Consider the following 19120-nt stretch of genomic DNA (forward strand, 5'->3'; position numbering starts at 1 on the left):
TTGCTTCAGAAAGATCTTTGAAACATTCGTCACCACTCGCCCTTTTCCGTAACCTTCAAGAAGCGGCTTGTGCCGGAAGGAATGCATTCGTCACCACTCGCCCCTTTCCGTAACCTGCCGAGAAGACTCGTCCCCTATCGATGAATGTTATGTGAGATAATACCACAAACCAATCAGACTGCGCGTTTGACTTCCAGTACTTCGGTCAAAGAATCCATCAGTAATTAGTTTTTACTTACCATATGCCTTGAATTAAAAATATATCCAACATACAGTTAAGTGTGTTCAAACATGCTGTATAATACCGTAGGTCACGATGTGTTTTAAATAGCATCTGGGAAATATATATATGTGGGGAAGATATAGGTGAATCATTACGCAAGGAGTTGACAATTCTTTTCGCTATGCTCGTTTGCGCTCAGACGGAACCCAGTTGTAAACAAATGCCACGAGAGGGGCACGAGTCGCTATTCGGCTTGTCCCGGAATTACACGAGTTGGTCACGAATGGGAAGGAGTGGTCACGAATGCTGTTTTTTCTCGAACTGACACGATTGGTATCGAACACGTGTCTTTTCGGGACAGTTCAAGTGGCATTCGTTACCAACTCGTGTCATTTCGAGACAAGCAGTATTGCGGCTCCGTATGAATTATGTAAAGGCGCGAAAAGCAAAAGTCTCCATTCATCTTATTCCTGACCAGACAATCCAGTGATTGACATGAGCATTGATCCATGCAATCAACCAAGTCACCGGGCCTGACCACCCGTTACATTTAGTCGGCTGACCCGTGAAGATCCGGGGTAGAATAGGTCTACAGCAACCTATGCTTGTCGTAAGAGGCGACGAACGGGATCGGGTGGTCGGGCTCGCTGACTCGGTTGATGCATGTCATCGTATCCCAATGGAATGGCTAGATGCTCATGGTGTCAGTCGCTGGATTGTCTGGTCCAGATTCGATTATTTACAGACCGCTGTCATATAGCTGGATTACTGTGCGGCGTTAAACAACAAATAAACAAACAAAAACTGCTGAAACGTTGGTACAAGATTATGTATGTTCCTGCAGGTGGTGAGGGCAGGGGTGGCCCAGTCGTCTGAGGCGCCGCTATTCGCTGTGCAGAGTTGCGGCCCTTGGGCACGCCAGAAACCTATGATTGTGGGTTAGCCCCGATTATGTTTCTAGGTTTGTCAGCACCATACCCGTGCTCGTGTGTTTCACCGAAGTGGTAAACGTCTGACACCTACATCACTTCAGGCTTTCCTCCCACATTAAGCTGACACGCCGTGATATAACTGGAATACTGTTAAAAGCGGCGTTAACCCAACTCACTCACTCACTCCTCCGGGTGGTCGCAAGTACTGAGTCAGTTCAGAGGATACAAAGAAAGAGAGGACGATCTTGTATGGGTAGCGACTACTATTGTCATGGAACAATTACAGACAATGCCTTTAGATAATCGATTTTGGTGTCTGTATTTCAATATGAGTATGACACTCTCGTCAGCAAATTATTACATGATACGAATTTTAAGAATTGCTATTTTACACAGAAAGTGAGATGGAATATTATTAAGAGTGATATGCATGCACGCTTGTGTACGGCTGCTGTATTGTCCGCTCTGTGCCGGTTTTATAGTACTAGCGAACTAATATGCCATGACGCTGTTTAACACGGATAACCCACTCAAACACAGTATATTGTCTCGGGCTGACAAGTCCTTGAATGTCCCTTTAAGCCGAGCGCCAGGCAGGGTAACAACAAGTGCCATCTTTTAACGCCTTTTGGTATGACGCGGCCGGGGGGTCGGAGCACCGACATTGAGTTCTATCCACCAGACTATAGAGGTGGTCTTATTACAAAATCACAATAAGTGGTGCTTCACTTTTTTCCATATGTATATATTGTTAAGATGCCTGCAACCTCCTTAAAATCAGATCTAAGTACGATGTGTAACGGTAGCGAGCACTGTGATCTGATTTAAATGAGCTTGAGATGTCTGTCAAAGATTTACCGTTTTCGTTACCAGTGGAATCAGCAATGGTGCATCTTTGACAAATAAAAGATCTTATTAATCAAATTCATGTAGTTTTACGCCGCAGTCATCAATAGTCCATCAAAATCAAGGTGGTCTGTAAATATTGAATCTTGGTCCGGCAATCCAGTGGAGCCAGAGTACGAGTAAAGATTAATACCGTCGCCACACAAACAACGAGCAGACACATAACAACCACTCATTTTAGTCTGCTTTTACAACCAATGCAGACCGAAGACCTTTCTGAATCCGAATGCCCACATGGTTAAATTGATGTATTGTAGAAATACTATAATAATAATGAGTCCATTTGTATGGCGCCAAACTCCATACCAGCTCGTATGCTCGTGGCATACATTATTAACCCAGTCAATGGATCAGTGAGCACTGGACTCTCATTCTCAGCTCCCTTGGGGAGTATACAACCCAAGCTGGCTGTGAAGCGTTAAAAGGTTAACAGCCACATCTCATCCTTCCGGGTACCCACTTGCCACTTACCAAAGGAGACACCACATGTGGTACATGTGCTTCAGTGTGGAGCAGGACCGAAGCCCTAGAAACTCTCAGGAGTCAAGCTGCTGAACGCGGTCACCCCTCGTCTACTCTCCGAGACCGACGTTGCTTAACTTCACCTGATTAGTGATTAGTGATCTGTGGGCTGTGCACAGGACCACATGCCACCACTACTCCACATTTTATAGGGACATTTTTTTTTTTATCTTTCCACGATACACAAACATGATTCTCATTATGTGTCAAACTATATGACATATCAGATTATCCCTATGAGTGAGTGAGTTGGGTTTTACGCTGCTTTTAACAGTATTCCAGTTATATCACGGCGTGTCAGCTTAATGTGGGAGGAAGGCCCGAAGTGATGCAGGTCTCATACGTTTACCACTTCGGTGAAACCCACGAGCACGGGTATGATGCTGACAAACCTAGAAACATAATCGGGGGGAACCCACAATCATAGGTTTCTGGCGTGCCCAAGGGCCGCAACTCTGCACAGCGAATCGCGGCGCCTCAGATGACTGGGCCATCCGTGCCCCCACCATCTAACATACAGAATCTTGTACCAACGTTTCAGCAGTTTTTTTGTTTATTTGTTGTTTAACGCCGCACATTAATCCAGCTATATGACAGCGGTCTGTAAATAATCGAATCTGGACCAATCATAGGTTTCTGGTGTGCCAAAGGGACGCAACTCTGCACAGCGAATCGCGGCGCCTTAGACGACTGGGCCACCCGTGCCCCCTATCCCTATGAAACGTTGAGTAGAATTCAATACCTGCCATGAAATGCAAAGACATGTCATGGTTTGAACAAATTCCACCGACAAATATCAGGTGCGGTAGAGACAGTTTAATTCAGTCTTGACAGAGATAATACATTGAAACGAAAAGCACTTTATGTACACTTTATAAAAAATGTTGAACAGACATACAAGAATTCTTTCTATAATACGAAAGATTTGTTTCATTTCCACATGATGACAAGGGTCATCCAGAATGGCGCAGTGATGGTTTCGCTTTCATCTTGGTCTGAGAAAGAAGCCAACGAATCTATGGAGAACCTGAAACACAACATGCTTACATTATATTAACGTCCAGCCATGGCAGCGGTAGATGCAGCCTTAATTTTATCGACCACGTCTGCACGTAAAACATACATAATGTTCAAAAATAAGTTTGCTATAGTCGTCGAAAACGAGATGTCTTAGGCAGTACAAATGGGCCTGTAGTACAATCAACTTTAGAAAGTTTAATTATGAATTATGAAAGGCTAAAGGCAAGTGTTTCATTTTGTATGTGAAAATATTAACTTACCGAGGAAATTCGTTTCCGAAGAGATTTACTTTTCTGACACTTCACTCTAAGGGTTGTCGGTTCATCCGAGTGTTCATTGATATCCCCGGTGTCAGGTGTTGGGCGGCCAAACAGGCAGTACATAATATTTACAGGCTGCACACCAAGGTCACGGCCGTCTGTGGGGTCGCTGGTGTAGCAATGATCTTGTACTAAAATGAAATGATGATTAAACCTTAAAATTCACCTTAAACTTCTTTAATAGTATAACATTATTTCGATTTTTTTTTTTAATAAAAGAAAGAATAGCTATCTGTCTGTGTCTATTTGGGAAACTTTCAAAGTATTGGACATACCGTTTAACTTGAAGTCCGGATCTTCTATGCAATAGCGTGAGATCGGCCATGGAGGTACGATGTCAAATCGATCAACGTTCATGTCCTTGTTGTTAATTAAAGCCTCCGAGCTGACCTCCTGGATATTGGTGGTCATCAGACTCGCCAGCTGAACTTTATCAATCCATTCCTTCACCTTCTCTCTGCCTCCAACTCGCTCCACCTCAACAACAACTCTCTCCTTCCTCGAATCTTTATGTCTCCTGCTAAGATTCTTCCTTCCCAATTTTGACCTTCCAGTTTTGTCTGCGTCTTTCTCAAGAGCCAGTCTGTATACATCTCCCAGCTGCCACCTCTTTCCAGCATCTCTTATATTATTATCCTTCTTCGCTACTTTCGGTCCATTCTTTCCGGCTTCTATCACATCCATCCGTGTTTTCTCGGGACCATCCGCCATCGTACTCCTCTTTCTATCCTCCTTCACCATCCTTTCTTTCCTCTTTATGCTCTCTTCATATCTCCTCGCTCTCTCTATCTCCTTCCTGTATCTACTTCCTTTTGTCTTCTGCTCTCTTCCTTTCTTCATCAGTCTCGCAGACTCTCCGCTTCCGCCTCCAACTTTTCTTGACTTACAAAGTTTGGAATCATTCATCCATTCCGGCACTGGCTCAAAATCGTCAGGTGGTATATAGAATATACGTGGCATCCTTAAAAGAAGTCATGGTTAAAATAATAAGAGGACTAAAAGGAAAATGGGACATTCGTGCTTTCACATTCACATTTAATGGCATCTAAGTAAAATGAACGCTTTAAGTATAATGTAACTTGCTTTGTCCGTTATGTACATGTTAACTACAACTTGTAATGGCGCGGTTTAGTACATAGCCTTGTGGTTAATGCGTTCGCTCGTCACGCCGAAGACCCGGGTTCGATTCCCCACAAGTCCATTTTTGTTATGCATTAAATATTTCTAAAACCTTTACTCATTCACTTAGCAATAAAAAATGAAAACGTATTCTCTTGTGTGAATATTAGAAAATATTGATAAGAAATAAACACATATTAAGTACTTACTTTGCTGAAGATGGTGATACAGTATTCAATTTCAAACAAAACAGATAACTCGTGGATCTTGTCGTTTTATAGTCACAACTACTTTTCAATGTCTGCATAGATCTGCATGAACAGAACAATAGGCCCACTCACCTGGCAACCACATCCCATCATGCTTACATTGTGTTCTTGTGACGTCATTCGGATTGTGACGACAAAGACACTCTGACGTCATGAGCAAGACTAGGCTCGGCAATCTGCCAACAGAGGGCGCTGACAACACCAGTGACTTTTTTCCAGACTTGTGTTTGTGACGAAACATATAGAAGTAACGAAGGGGAGGTTGATTACTAGTGAGTGAGTGAGTGAGTGAGTGAGTGAGTATGGTTTTACGCCGCCTTTAGCAATATTCCAGCAATATCACCGCGGGGGACACCAGAAATGGGCTTCACACATTGTACCCATGTTGGGAATCGAACCCGGGTCTTCGGCGTGACGAGAGAACGCTTTAACCACTAGGCTACCCGACCGCCCTCTTGATTACTATGTTTATATATCCGGAATGAAATTTAAAACAAACAATATGTCCCAATTCCTTCTTATTGTTGTCAGTGTTATTATATTCGACACCAAACAATTGACAGAAAACAATTTTATTCTTTGATCTGGGGCGGTGGGGTAGCCTAGTGGCTAAAGCGTTCGCTCGTCACGCCGAAGACGATTTCTAACATTACAACGCGTGAAGCCCATTTCTGGTGTCCCCCGCCGTGATATTGCTGGAATATTGCTAAAAGCGGCGTAAAACCATACTCACTCACCCATATGCTTAGATCAGACGTAACAAACTGTATGTATTCAATATATTATAGGACAGAATGAAGGTACAAGAGCATAATATTTCATCATATATGACAGTAAATACAAATTAATGCAAGAAGAATGATTGATGGTGAATTAAGTTTAGTGATGAATACAAGAATGTCTCCATGTTCTGTCCGTGTTTGGACACTGCGTGCTAATAACATGGGCCTGTGATAGAAAACCTTTTAATATACGAAATGTTGAGAGGTCTCCATGAAAGCATAAAAAATAACTAGATGCATCGTACCAACTTCATTTTAAGTCGATTTTGAAAAACAAGTAATTCGCCGTTTTGTTACATTTTCGTTTCGTTTACAACAGACTCCGCAATTTCATACATTAAATGTCGCTTCCGGTTTTGGTCATCACCAAACAACACTACATGTGATTCTAAGTGATGCTACTGACATTATACTTTTGTGAATCTGATATATGATCAGACGGCTGCTCATTGCAGCTGACGCCTCAAAATTAACGAGGTATTATTTTCAAGTTTATTACCGATTTAAAATAAGACCGCTGTCATTAGACGAGTAGTGCTGTTTGACCGTGCAGTGGTGTTGACGATTCTCTGTTCAGACACAGTCGCTCTGTCGGACTCACTGTGTCTGTGGGATGAGATGGGGTTTCTGGATTCGATAACAGATTCACAGACACATCACAATCAAATATATAAATACAATATTAATATCTACCTTGAGTTTAAATGCTGGTTGTTATGTTGCAAGAAAACACCTGCAATGGTATCCGTCGTGTTTTTTGCAAACAGATACATTCAATTACAGAACCGAAGATTTCCTAAGTAGAATCTGTACTCAATACAAACATATTGTATCAAACATCGTTAGAAACTAACAGTTTTCGTCCATGAGTCCTTATAATGATAACATATAGCAAAACCCTTAAAAAGGGCAAATTTCAACTAGTCCTTATGATACCTTTACCATTGGGCAGTTTGACAAGGACTACAGGACTAGTGCCAATTTCTAATTAAAATTAGATTAAAAAAACATATTTAATATTTTCGTGGTGGAAAAACCCAGGAAAGTTCTTTTCATGCTGAATAGCCATTGTCGTCACTTCTGATTTTAATAAGGTGTGTTGTCAGTGAACTGGGCCATCATACTCTAAAGTGACAGGACGTCGACTGTTCTGAAGCACTGTTTTGTAAACAATAGCCGATAACCCCCGAGCTCACTGGGTTCTGCTTGCCTTATTTCGCGCGAGAATTTTCCAGTGACCACAACACGGATGTAGGCTTATCATGTGACCAGACATTTCTCTAACAAACTCACTTACTCTGAAATTGGAACAGACGGGCCTAATGCAAGCCTTTTGGTGGGCTTTACATATTGTTTTGCATAATTATATAGACATACTACCACAACCGTGACACTGAGGTGTATCACAGTATAGCTTTACACATCAAAGTGACCGTATCGCTAGCTCTCCATAGGGCTTTGATATCAACACATGGAGGACAAATACGCAAATGAAAATAATTTTTCACGTTTTAAAATGTTTTCGGAATGAGTAATGTTTTTCTAAATGTGTAGAATCGTACAAACTTAAACAGATGAAAAACACATGACTTCATAAGATGTGATAATACGATAGGTACAAGGCAGGCTGCAAGGAACTCTGGGTAGGAGAGTGATTGGCTTCATATAACCGAGGCACGTTTATATTGTAATCTTGGCTTTGATAAACACTGGCTTCTAATCTAATCAAGCTGATAATTATTTTTTTGTAACTCATCCGCTTGCTACAATTTGCCTCTAATAAAAAACATGACTGACGCCAGTGTGCCTTGTGCAGCGGCAGAGCTTGTGTTGTCAGCTTCACTGTGCGGAGCTCATTTGTTTTGGTTTGAGAATTGAATAGGTCATTATTTCATGCATGATTTAAGAATACACAGAACCAACGATGTACTGTCCTTTGGAAAACAAAAGAAGTTTTAGTTATTTCTGGGTAGATTTCTTGGCTCAAATCCTGACTCAGTTTACATGGTTTCACTCTCTTATCATTCTTATAGCTGTCGTCCAGAACACCAAAAAGGGTTACACTTAGACGATCATGATACAAAACCAACAATATTGTCATGTTTCTACTGAGAGCGGGGGCACGGTTAGCCCAGTCGTCTAAGGCGCCGCGATTCGCTGTGCAGAGTTGCGTCCCTTGAGCACGCCAGAAACCTATGATTGTGGGTTCGAATCCCGGTTCGCCCCGATTATGTTTCTAGGTTTGTCAGCACCATACCCGTGCTCGTGGGTTTCACCGAAGTGGTAAACGTCTGTGACCTGCATCACTCCGGGCTTTCCTCCCACATTAAGCTGACACGCTGATATAACTGGAATACTGTTAAAAGTGGCATTAAACCCAACTCACTCACTCATTCTCCTGAGAGGCAACTATACTTGTTGTAAGAAGCAACGAACGGGGAAGGGTGGTCAGACTCGCTGACTTGGTTGTTGCATGTCATTGTATCCCAAATGCTCATAATATCAATCACTGGATTGTCTGGTCCAGACTCAATTATTTACAGACCGACGTCAACAGCTGGAATATTGCTGTGTGCAGTGTTAAACAAAAACAAACAAACAAAGTATTGTTCAAATGTTCTTTACTGCTGATATTTTGTTTCAGATTCCTGTCGACTGCAGATATGTACGGCCGGGGTAGGGGGCAGAGAAGTGACTCCTGGGGAGGACGCTCAGGCAGAGGGGGGCGAAGTTATGGAGGCAGGAGGCACGACGATGATGGGGACAGGCATGGCAGGAGGGACCGAGGTCACCAGAGACATGGCGGCAGAGGCTGGAGGGATAGCAATGTGGATGGTAACCATGGTAATTTGTCAATACTGTAACAGCCCGACCGCCTCCGTGGTCTAGTGGTAGAGCTTCCGCCCAGAGAGTGGAAGGTCCGGGGTTCAATCCCTGGCCGCATCATACCAAAAGACGTTAAAAGATGGTACTTGTTGTTACCCTATCTAGCGCTCGGCATGAAGGGGCTAAAACAAGGACTGGTAGTACAAGCAGCCACACACACACACACACGTGCATGCACGCCGCTATATAAGTGCAATAATCTTGGATGCGACGTTAAACCCCATTTCACCTCACCTCACTGTAACAGCCCTCAAGGCTCGGTGACTTGGGTGAGTACGAGTCATTATATCCCAATGCCTTGGATCTTTGCTCTTAATATCAATCACCGGTTTGTCAGGTCCAGACTGGATTATTTACACCCGCTCATCATACTGATGGAATATTGCTGAGCGCAGCGTTGAACATCAAATGTAAGATAGCTACGTGATAAATTGCAAAGAACAATGAAGAATGAAGCCTGGTTTATATCACAGTAAAATTGTTCTGTCATGACGTCATTTCTGGAGATTCGAACATGTGCTAGCAATTTGATGATGTCGTAAAGTGGACAGCATTATTTTTGAGAGGGAAGTGTCTTGTGTCTAGTTGTTCCGCATAGATGTAGCTAGGCAACGCAGATAAAACGCAATGGCCAAACAATAGCATCATAAAGTGGGCGAGAAATGACTATCGGTATTGGGAGAAAAGGTACAGATAATCGCCAATTGACAATTGTGAGAATATCTGGGAAGTACCAAACTTAACTCCCCTGTTCATAAAATGGACTTGTCTGACATTGCCAAGATTGAATTGTATTCAGGGAGTCATCATTATTTAAATACGGGTAAATATTTTCAAATATTGTACAATTTGTTGATTTCTCATATATGAAATAAACTCATGCGCCCGTCATGGTTTATTCTCCATGTACTTTTTTATTGTACGATAAACATCTCCCACTCATCTTTTTTTTCTTTAATAAGCAAACTACAGCAGGATGAATCGCTTCAGGTTAATTAGTCCCAGACTATCTCTGAGTGTGTCAGGAAGATTTGGAATAATTTGAAAGAACTTACTCAGTTAACATATACCCTTGTGGGGAGACCTGTGAAGATTCCGGGGTAGAATTGGTCTTCAGCAACCCATGCTTGCCTTAAAAGGTGACCATGCTTGTCGTAAAAGGCGACTAACGGGATCGTGTGGTCAGGCTCGCTGACTTGGTTGCTACATGTCATCGATCCCAATTTCGTGGATCGATGCTCATGATGTCAATCACTGGATTGTCTGGTCCAGACTCGATTATTTACAGACCGCCGTCATATAGCTGGAATATTGCTGTGTGCGGTGTTAAACAACAAACCAACCAACCAATCTAAACGTAGTCCCTTGTGTTGAGCCGGGTTAGAATTGCTACTCTGCAACCTGTGCTGGTTGTAAGAGTCTACGTAATGGATCGGAGGGACAGATGACTTGGATGATGGTCATCATACCTCATTGGTGTGAGTCGTTGCTCACAATATCGACCACTGGTTTGTCTGGTCCAGGCTCAATTATTTACTGACTGTATGGTGCTGAGTGCCGCATTGAACAATAAAGATGCACAGTTAACATGTGACAAGTATGACGCTACATACCAATATTTCCCTGATGATGCTTATGACTGTACATACAGGCAGCAATGATGGTGATAGTCGTGGCGGCGGCAGTGGCGGCGGTGGTCGGCCCCCTCCTGGTCTTCGAGGTCGAGACATTGGAATGTGGTACGCAAGACGAAGCAAGGACAAGAAGGAGAAGCAGGACAGAGAACAGGTGGGTGGCGCTGGTGTCAGTAGTAGGTGGGTGGTGCTGGTGTCAGTAGCAGGTGGGTGGCGCTGGTGTCAGCGCAGGTGGGTGGTGCTAGTGTCAGTAGTAGGTGGGTGGTGCTAGTGACAGTAGTAGGTGGGTGGTGCTAGTGTCAGTAGTAGGTGGGTGGCGCTAGTGACAGTAGTAGGTGGGTGGTGCTAGTGTAAGTAGCAGGTGGGTGGTGCTAGTGTCAGTAGTAGGTGGGTGGTGCTAGTGTCAGTAGTAGGTGGGTGGTGCTAGTGTAAGTAGCAGGTGGGTGGTGCTGGTGTCAGTAGTAGGTGGGTGGTGCTAGTGTCAGTAGTAGGTGGGTGGTGCTAGTGTCAGTAGTAGGTGGGTGGCGCTGGTGTCAGTAGTAGGTGGGTGGTGCTAGTGACAGTAGTAGGTGGGTGGTGCTAGTGACAGTAGCAGGTGTGTGGTGCTAGTGTAAGTAGCAGGTGGGTGGTGCTGGTGACAGTAGTAGGTGTGTGGTGCTAGTGTCAGTAGTAGGTGGGTGGCGCTGGTGTCAGTAGTAGGTGGGTGGTGCTAGTGACAGTAGTAGGTGGGTGGTGCTAGTGACAGTAGCAGGTGTGTGGTGCTAGTGTAAGTAGCAGGTGGGTGGTGCTGGTGACAGTAGTAGGTGTGTGGTGCTAGTGTCAGTAGTAGGTGGGTGGCGCTGGTGTCAGTAGTAGGTGGGTGGTGCTAGTGACAGTAGCAGGTGGGTGGTGCTAGTGACAGTAGCAGGTGGGTGGTGCTAGTGACAGTAGCAGGTGGGTGGTGCTAGTGACAGTAGCAGGTGGGTGGTGCTAGTGACAGTAGCAGGTGGGTGGTGCTGGTGACAGTAGTAGGTGGGTGGTGCTAGTGTAAGTAGCAGATGGGTGGTACTGGTGCCAGTAGTAGGTGGGTGGTGCTGGTGTCAGTAGCAGGTGGGTGGTGCTAGTGTCAGTAGCAGGTAGGTGGTGCTAGTGATTGTAGCAGGTGGGTGGCGCTGGTGTCAGTAGTAGGTGGGTGGTGCTGGTGTCAGTAGCAGGTGGGTGGTGCTAGTGTCAGTAGCAGGTGGGTGGTGCTAGTGTCAGTAGCAGGTGGGTGGCGCTGGTGTCAGTAGCAGGTGGGTGGTGCTGGTGTCAGTAGCAGGTGGGTGGTGCTAGTGTCAGTAGCAGGTGGGTGGTGCTGGTGTCAGTAGTAGGTTGGTGGTACTAGTGTCAGTAGTTGGTGGGTGGTGCTAGTGTTTGTAGCAGGTGGGTGGTGCTAGTGTTAGTAGCAGGTGGGTGGTGCTGGTGTCAGTAGTAGGTGGGTGGTGCTGGTGACAGTAGCTGGTGGGTGGTGCTAGTGTTAGTAGCAGGTGGGTGGTGCTAGTGTCTGTAGCAGGTTGGTGGTGCTAGTGTCAGTAGCAGGTGGGTGGTGCTAGTGTCTGTAGCATGTGGGTGGTGCTGGTGTCAGTAGCAGGTGGGTGGTGCTAGTGTCTGTAGCATGTGGGTGGTGCTGGTGTCAGTAGCAGGTGGGTGGTGCTGGTGACAGTAGCAGGTGGGTGGTGCTGGTGTCAGTAGCAGGTGGGTGGTGCTAGTGTCAGTAGCAGGTGGGTGGTGCTAGTGTCAGTAGCAGGTGGGTGGTGCTGGTGTCAGTAGCAGGTGGATGGTGCTAGTGATTGTAGCAGGTGGGTGGTGCTAGTGTCAGTAGTAGGTGGGTGGTGCTAGTGTCAGTAGCAGGTAGGTGGTGCTGGTGTCAGTAGCAGGTGGGTGGCGCTAGTGTCAGTAGCAGGTGGGTGGTGCTGGTGTCAGTAGCAGGTAGGTGGTGCTAGTGATTGTAGCAGGTGGGTGGTGCCAGTGTCAGTAGCAGGTTGGTGGTGCTAGTGATTGTAGCAGGTGGGTGGTGTTAGTGTCAGTAGCAGGTGGGTGGTGCTAGTGTCAGTAGCAGGTTGGTGGTACTAGTGTCAGTAGCAGGTAGGTGGTGCTGGTGTCAGTAGCAGGTGGGTGGCGCTAGTGTCAGTAGCAGGTGGGTGGTGCTGGTGTCAGTAGCAGGTAGGTGGTGCTAGTGATTGTAGCAGGTGGGTGGTGCCAGTGTCAGTAGCAGGTTGGTGGTGCTAGTGATTGTAGCAGGTGGGTGGTGTTAGTGTCAGTAGCAGGTGGGTGGTGCTAGTGTCAGTAGCAGGTTGGTGGTACTAGTGTCAGTAGCAGGTGGGTGGTGCTAGTGTCAGTAGTAGGTGGGTGGTGCTAGTGTTAGTAGCAGGTAGGTAGGGCTAGTGCCAGTAGTGGGTGGATGATAACACTAGCTTGTTGTTGGTGCTAGTGACAACTTTTTATTTTGTTACATCAAATTAATATATTATATATCAATGCATATTTACCATGTTTACATTTTATATTTTCATACATGCATCTTTGAATACAGTGTGCACATTTAAATGTTTATTGATGTACAATACTGAACTAAATATGACTGCTTTCAGAGGCCAACAGTTGCCATGGATTCAAGCAGAGAAAATCACATTCGTGACCTCCTTGACAAAATCAACTCTTCAGAGCCACGTGTAGACATGTTCGACAACCAACACACAGGGCCAGCTTCACAATCCAACTCGCTCGACAACAAAGCCTGGGCATCCAGCTCTCCTCCAGACATGTTCGACAACCCGTACGGCGAGGCCAGCAGCCGGCCGCAGACTGCAGGGAAAGGAGCAAGTGCATTCCCCAAAACTAGAGACTTGAGAGACGACAAGGAGGAAGAAGACACAGAAGAGGAAGTGCCGTCCATGTCGGCCATTATAGAATATTCAAAGGCAGAGGATGAATACCCACTGGCAGAGAGCTCTGTGGATTTTGAAGGTTCGTCTTCGATTTTGGTACTAGGATCGAAAAATTCATTTGGCACATCGCTATACTTTGGGCCATGCATCAGTGAGAGACTGATGGAGTGAGTTGGGTTTAACGCCGCTTTTAACAGTATTCCAGTTATATCACAGCGTGTCAGCTTAATGTGGGAGGAAAAGCAGAAGTGATGCAGGTGTCAGACGTTTACCACTTTTGTGAAACCCACGATCACGGGTATGGTGCTGACAAACCTAGAAACAAAATGAGGGGGAACACACGCTCATGCCCATACATGTATCATGAGACTAAGTATTGATACTTATTAAGCCTCAAAGTGAGATTGACCAATCAGAGAGCAAAACTACTGACCCCACCTGAGCCCATATACCGTCAGTAATTTTTTTTTATTTTTGCATGTAAATGTAATAAATGGTGTGCAGCAGATTTACTCAATGCGTGCATCCCGGGTAGCCTAGTGGTTAAAGCGTTCGCTCGCCACGCCAAAGACCCAGGTTTGATTCCCGACATGGGTACAATATGTGAAGCTGGAATATTGCTAAAAGCAGCGTAAAACCATACTCTCACTCACTCACTCACTCACTCACTCACTCACTCACTCACTCACTCTTATAAATGAATATGTGAAAAATAACTTCACAGACCTCTTATTTAACCATTAACACTCAAAATACTGTGGAGAACAATACGAAATCAGTGATATTAATCAGTTCAATAATGCAATACAAGCCCCACCTATTCTTTTCGCAGCCAACCAGGAAAGTAGTCTGCTAGTGGGCGTGGCCTATTTGCTTGGTTAGCTAACCAAATGCCTTGGAAACACTTGCAATCTATTCATTGGTCATTGTTCTAGGTGCCAAGTATGCTGATGAGCCGTGGGATCAGCTAGGTCATCTGAGTGACAGTCTCCTGAAGGAGTACAACGAGAAACAGCTGCAGCCCAACTTCCGGAAGATGATGACATTCAGGGAGAAGCTGCCATCATTTGAAATGAGGGAGGTGAGAGCTTTCTAACTAACCTCTGTACAGACAGTGCTAATGAGAGCTCTAAGCTAAACTCTAGGGCGGTAACGATTCACTGATACCTACAATATCATCGATACATAGGTGCACACGATACTTGAATCGGTGATGTGAGATCGCGCTAAACAATAAATAGAGACCTCCGTGGTCTAGTTGAAGTGCGTTCGCCCGGAGAGCGGAAGGTCCGGGGTTCGATCCCGGCCACGTCCTACCAAAAGACGTTAAAAGATGGTACTTGTTGTTACCCTGTCTGCTGCTCGGCATTAAGGGGCTTAAACAAGGACTGGTCGGCTCGGCGTCAGTATACTGTGTCTGAGTGGGTTATTCATGTTAAACTGCAGCATGGTATCGGAGTTAGCACTATAAATCGTCATCAGTCCAGACTAGTACAAGCAGCCACACAAACACACACACACGCACACACAAACACACACACGTACATGCATGTCACTATATAAGTGCAATAAACTTGGACACGACGTTAAAGCCAATTCCACCTCACCTGCAAATAGAACAGGAACTCAAAGAGTTACCTGCCATAGTGGCAGAAGTAGCATTGCGTATGGCAGAACACAAAACATGGTGGCTGAGGCACGCCAACTAACTGTCACATTTAATAACCATCCCTTCATATAAGACTACTCTTTGGTGTTGTTTTTATTGTTCAAGTTTTTGAGATAACAATAAATAAATGTATGAAGAAAACGTGTGTTTATGTGTAAATGTCAAAAACATGTGATTGCATTTCAGAAACTGATGGATGACATAAACAACAACCAGGTTGTTGTGATCAGCGGTGAAACTGGCTGTGGTAAAACAACACAGGTAGGTTGTTTGTTGTTGTCACCAGCTATGATGCAACTACTGAAATAAAATCTATGGGGATTTTTCAGGTTTTCAGTAGGTCCTCAGCAACTTATGCTGGTCGTAGAGGCGACTAAAATGTAGAAGAAACTAACATTTTAGTCCACTTGTCCTTATAATGATTATATACAGCAAAACCCTTAACAATGACAAGTTTCTACTTGTCCTTATGATACCTTAACTATTGGGCAGTTTGGCAAGGACTACAGGACTAGTGCCGATTTCTACTGCTGCTAAACAGATGGTCAGACTCGGGGACTGAACTTGTGTGTCGTCCCTCCGATGATGTGGGACATGTTCATACTATCAATCACTGGTTTGTCTGCTCCAGATTTGCCTGTTACAGGGCATTGTCATATAGCTAGAATATTGAGTCTGGCGAAAGAACACAGACAAAGAACTACATTCACTATATTCCACCTTTTCATACATTTCTTGTTGGCAGCCGTGAAGATCCGGGGTAGAATATGTCTTCAGCAACCCATGCTTGTTGTAAGAGGTGACTATGCTTGTCGTAAGAGGTGATTGGGTTGTCAGGCTCGCTGACTTGGTTGATGCATGTCATCGTATCCCAATTGTATAGATCTCATGATGTCAGTCACTGGATTGTCTTGTCCAGACTATTATTTACATACAGCTGGAATATTGCTGAGTGCGGTGTCAACATAAAACAAACAAAAATCATGTTGGTTGGTTGGTTTGTTGGTTGTTGATTAATAGCATGAGCATCGATCCACACAGTTGGGGATCAATGACATGCATCAACCAAGTCAGCAAGTCTGACCACCCGATCCCGTTACTCACCTCTTACGTCAAGCATTGTCGCCTTTTACAGCAAGCATGCGTTGCTGAAGACCTATTCTACGCCGGATCTTCACGGGTCCAAAAATCATGTAGGCAGGGGTGTCCAAAAAGGGAATTAGGTGGACTCTTGCCCAGTCACTGGTTTGAGTGAGTGTTGTCTGTTGTAATATGACTGTAATAACGTTAAATGTGTATCAAACATCTATGAAGACATTGAACATCAGAATGTGTTTGTGACTTTTACAGCTGTGTGTTGTCTGTTGTAATATGACTGTAATAACGTTAAATGTGTATCATACATCTATGAAGACATTGAACATCAGAATGTGTTTGTGACTTGTACAGCTGTGTGTTGTGTGTTGTAATATGACTGTAATAACGTTAAATGTGTATCATACCTGTATGAAGACATTGAACATCAGAATGTGTTTGTGACTTGTACAGCTGTGTGTTGTGTGTTGTAATATGACTGTAATAACGTTAAATGTGTATCATACCTGTATGAAGACATTGAACATCAGAATGTGTTTGTGACTTGTACAGCTGTGTGTTGTCTGTTGTAATATGACTGTAATAACGTTAAATGTGTATCAAACATCTATGAAGACATTGAACATCAGAATGTGTTTGTGACTTGTACAGCTGTGTGTTGTCTGTTGTAATATGACTGTAATAACGTTAAATGTGTATCAAACATCTATGAAGACATTGAACATCAGAATGTGTTTGTGTCTTGTACAGCTGTGTGTTGTCTGTTGTAATATGACTGTAATAACGCTAAATGTGTATGAAACATCTATGAAGACATTGAACATCAGAATGTGTTTGTGACTTGTACAGCTGTGTGTTGTCTGTTGTAATATGACTGTAATAACGTTAAATGTGTATCATACCTGTATGAAGACATTGAACATCAGAATGTGTTTGTGACTTGTACAGCTGTGTGTTGTATATCGTAATATGACTGTAATAACGTTAAATGTGTATCAAACCTGTATTAAGACATTGAACATCAGAATGTGTTTGTGACTTGTACAGCTGTGTGTTGTCTGTTGTAATATGACTGTAATAACGTTAAATGTGTATCAAACATCTATGAAGACATTGAACATCAGAATGTGTTTGTGACTTGTACAGCTGTGTGTTGTCTGTTGTAATATGACTGTAATAACGTTAAATGTGTATCAAACATCTATGAAGTCATTGAACATCAGAATGTGTTTGTGACTTGTACAGCTGTGTGTTGTATATCGTAATATGACTGTAATAATGTTAAATGTGTATCAAACCTGTATGAAGACATTGAACATCAGAATGTGTTTGTGACTTGTACAGCTGTGTGTTGTCTGTTGTAATATGACTGTAATAACGTTAAATGTGTATCAAACATCTATGAAGACATTGAACATCAGAATGTGTTTGTGACTTGTACAGCTGTGTGTTGTCTGTTGTAATATGACTGTAATAACGTTAAATGTGTATCAAACATCTATGAAGACATTGAACATCAGAATGTGTTTGTGACTTGTACAGCTGTGTGTTGTCTGTTGTAATATGACTGTAATAACGTTAAATGTGTATCAAACATCTATGAAGACATTGAACATCAGAATGTGTTTGTGTCTTGTACAGCTGTGTGTTGTCTGTTGTAATATGACTGTAATAACGTTAAATGTGTATGAAACATCTATGAAGACATTGAACATCAGAATGTGTTTGTGACTTGTACAGCTGTGTGTTGTCTGTTGTAATATGACTGTAATAACGTTAAATGTGTATCATACCTGTATGAAGACATTGAACATCAGAATGTGTTTGTGACTTGTACAGCTGTGTGTTGTCTGTTGTAATATGACTGTAATAACGTTAAATGTGTATCAAACATCTATGAAGACATTGAACATCAGAATGTGTTTGTGACTTGTACAGCTGTGTGTTGTCTGTTGTAATATGACTGTAATAACGTTAAATGTGTATCAAACATCTATGAAGACATTGAACATCAGAATGTGTTTGTGACTTGTACAGCTGTGTGTTGTCTGTTGTAATATGACTGTAATAACGTTACATGTGTATCAAACATCTATGAAGACATTGAACATCAGAATGTGTTTGTGACTTGTACAGCTGTGTGTTGTCTGTTGTAATATGACTGTAATAACGTTAAATGTGTATCAAACATCTATGAAGACATTGAACATCAGAATGTGTTTGTGACTTGTACAGCTGTGTGTTGTCTGTTGTAATATGACTGTAATAACGTTAAATGTGTATCAAACATCTATGAAGACATTGAACATCAGAATGTGTTTGTGACTTGTACAGCTGTGTGTTGTCTGTTGTAATATGACTGTAATAACGTTAAATGTGTATCAAACATCTATGAAGACATTGAACATCAGAATGTGTTTGTGACTTGTACAGCTGTTTGTTGTCTGTTGTAATATGACTGTAATAACGTTAAATGTGTATCAAACATCTATGAAGACATTGAACATCAGAATGTGTTTGTGACTTGTACAACTGTGTGTTGTCTGTTGTAATATGACTGTAATAACGTTAAATGTGTATCAAACATCTATGAAGACATTGAACATCAGAATGTGTTTGTGACTTGTACAGCTGTGTGTTGTCTGTTGTAATATGACTGTAATAACGTTAAATGTGTATCAAACATCTATGAAGACATTGAACATCAGAATGTGTTTGTGACTTGTACAGCTGTGTGTTGTCTGTTGTAATATGACTGTAATAACGTTAAATGTGTATCAAACATCTATGAAGACATTGAACATCAGAATGTGTTTGTGACTTGTACAGCTGTGTGT

At 43.2% G+C, this 19120-nt stretch overlaps 2 protein-coding genes across 2 annotated transcripts in view; one reads left to right on the forward strand and one right to left on the reverse strand.

Annotated features, from left to right (window-relative positions):
- Positions 1–3391: 3391 nt before the first annotated feature.
- On the reverse strand, positions 3392–5380 carry LOC124144933. Its single transcript, XM_046514560.2, has 4 exons — positions 5252–5380; positions 4199–4884; positions 3864–4054; positions 3392–3610 (listed from the first exon to the last, which is right to left on the reverse strand). Exons 1-4 carry the CDS (start codon positions 5347–5349, stop codon positions 3569–3571), a joined length of 1017 nt encoding a protein of 338 aa, XP_046370516.2. The 5' UTR covers positions 5350–5380; the 3' UTR covers positions 3392–3568.
- A 1058-nt stretch (positions 5381–6438) lies between these two features.
- The window catches only part of LOC124144977 (ATP-dependent DNA/RNA helicase DHX36-like), a 76987-nt gene continuing 64305 nt past the window's right edge, over positions 6439–19120 (forward strand). Inside the window, exons 1-6 of the mRNA XM_046514600.2 lie at positions 6439–6570; positions 8738–8928; positions 10631–10767; positions 13223–13598; positions 14455–14600; positions 15375–15449. Coding sequence (XP_046370556.2) covers positions 6524–6570; positions 8738–8928; positions 10631–10767; positions 13223–13598; positions 14455–14600; positions 15375–15449 — 972 coding nt within the window. The 5' untranslated portion in view covers positions 6439–6523. The remainder of the gene's footprint in view (positions 6571–8737; positions 8929–10630; positions 10768–13222; positions 13599–14454; positions 14601–15374; positions 15450–19120) is intronic.

Source organism: Haliotis rufescens, unplaced genomic scaffold (genome assembly GCF_023055435.1).
Source record: "Haliotis rufescens isolate VD_foot unplaced genomic scaffold, xgHalRufe1.0.p SCAF_55, whole genome shotgun sequence".
In the NCBI taxonomy this organism is placed as follows: domain Eukaryota; kingdom Metazoa; phylum Mollusca; class Gastropoda; order Lepetellida; family Haliotidae; genus Haliotis; species Haliotis rufescens.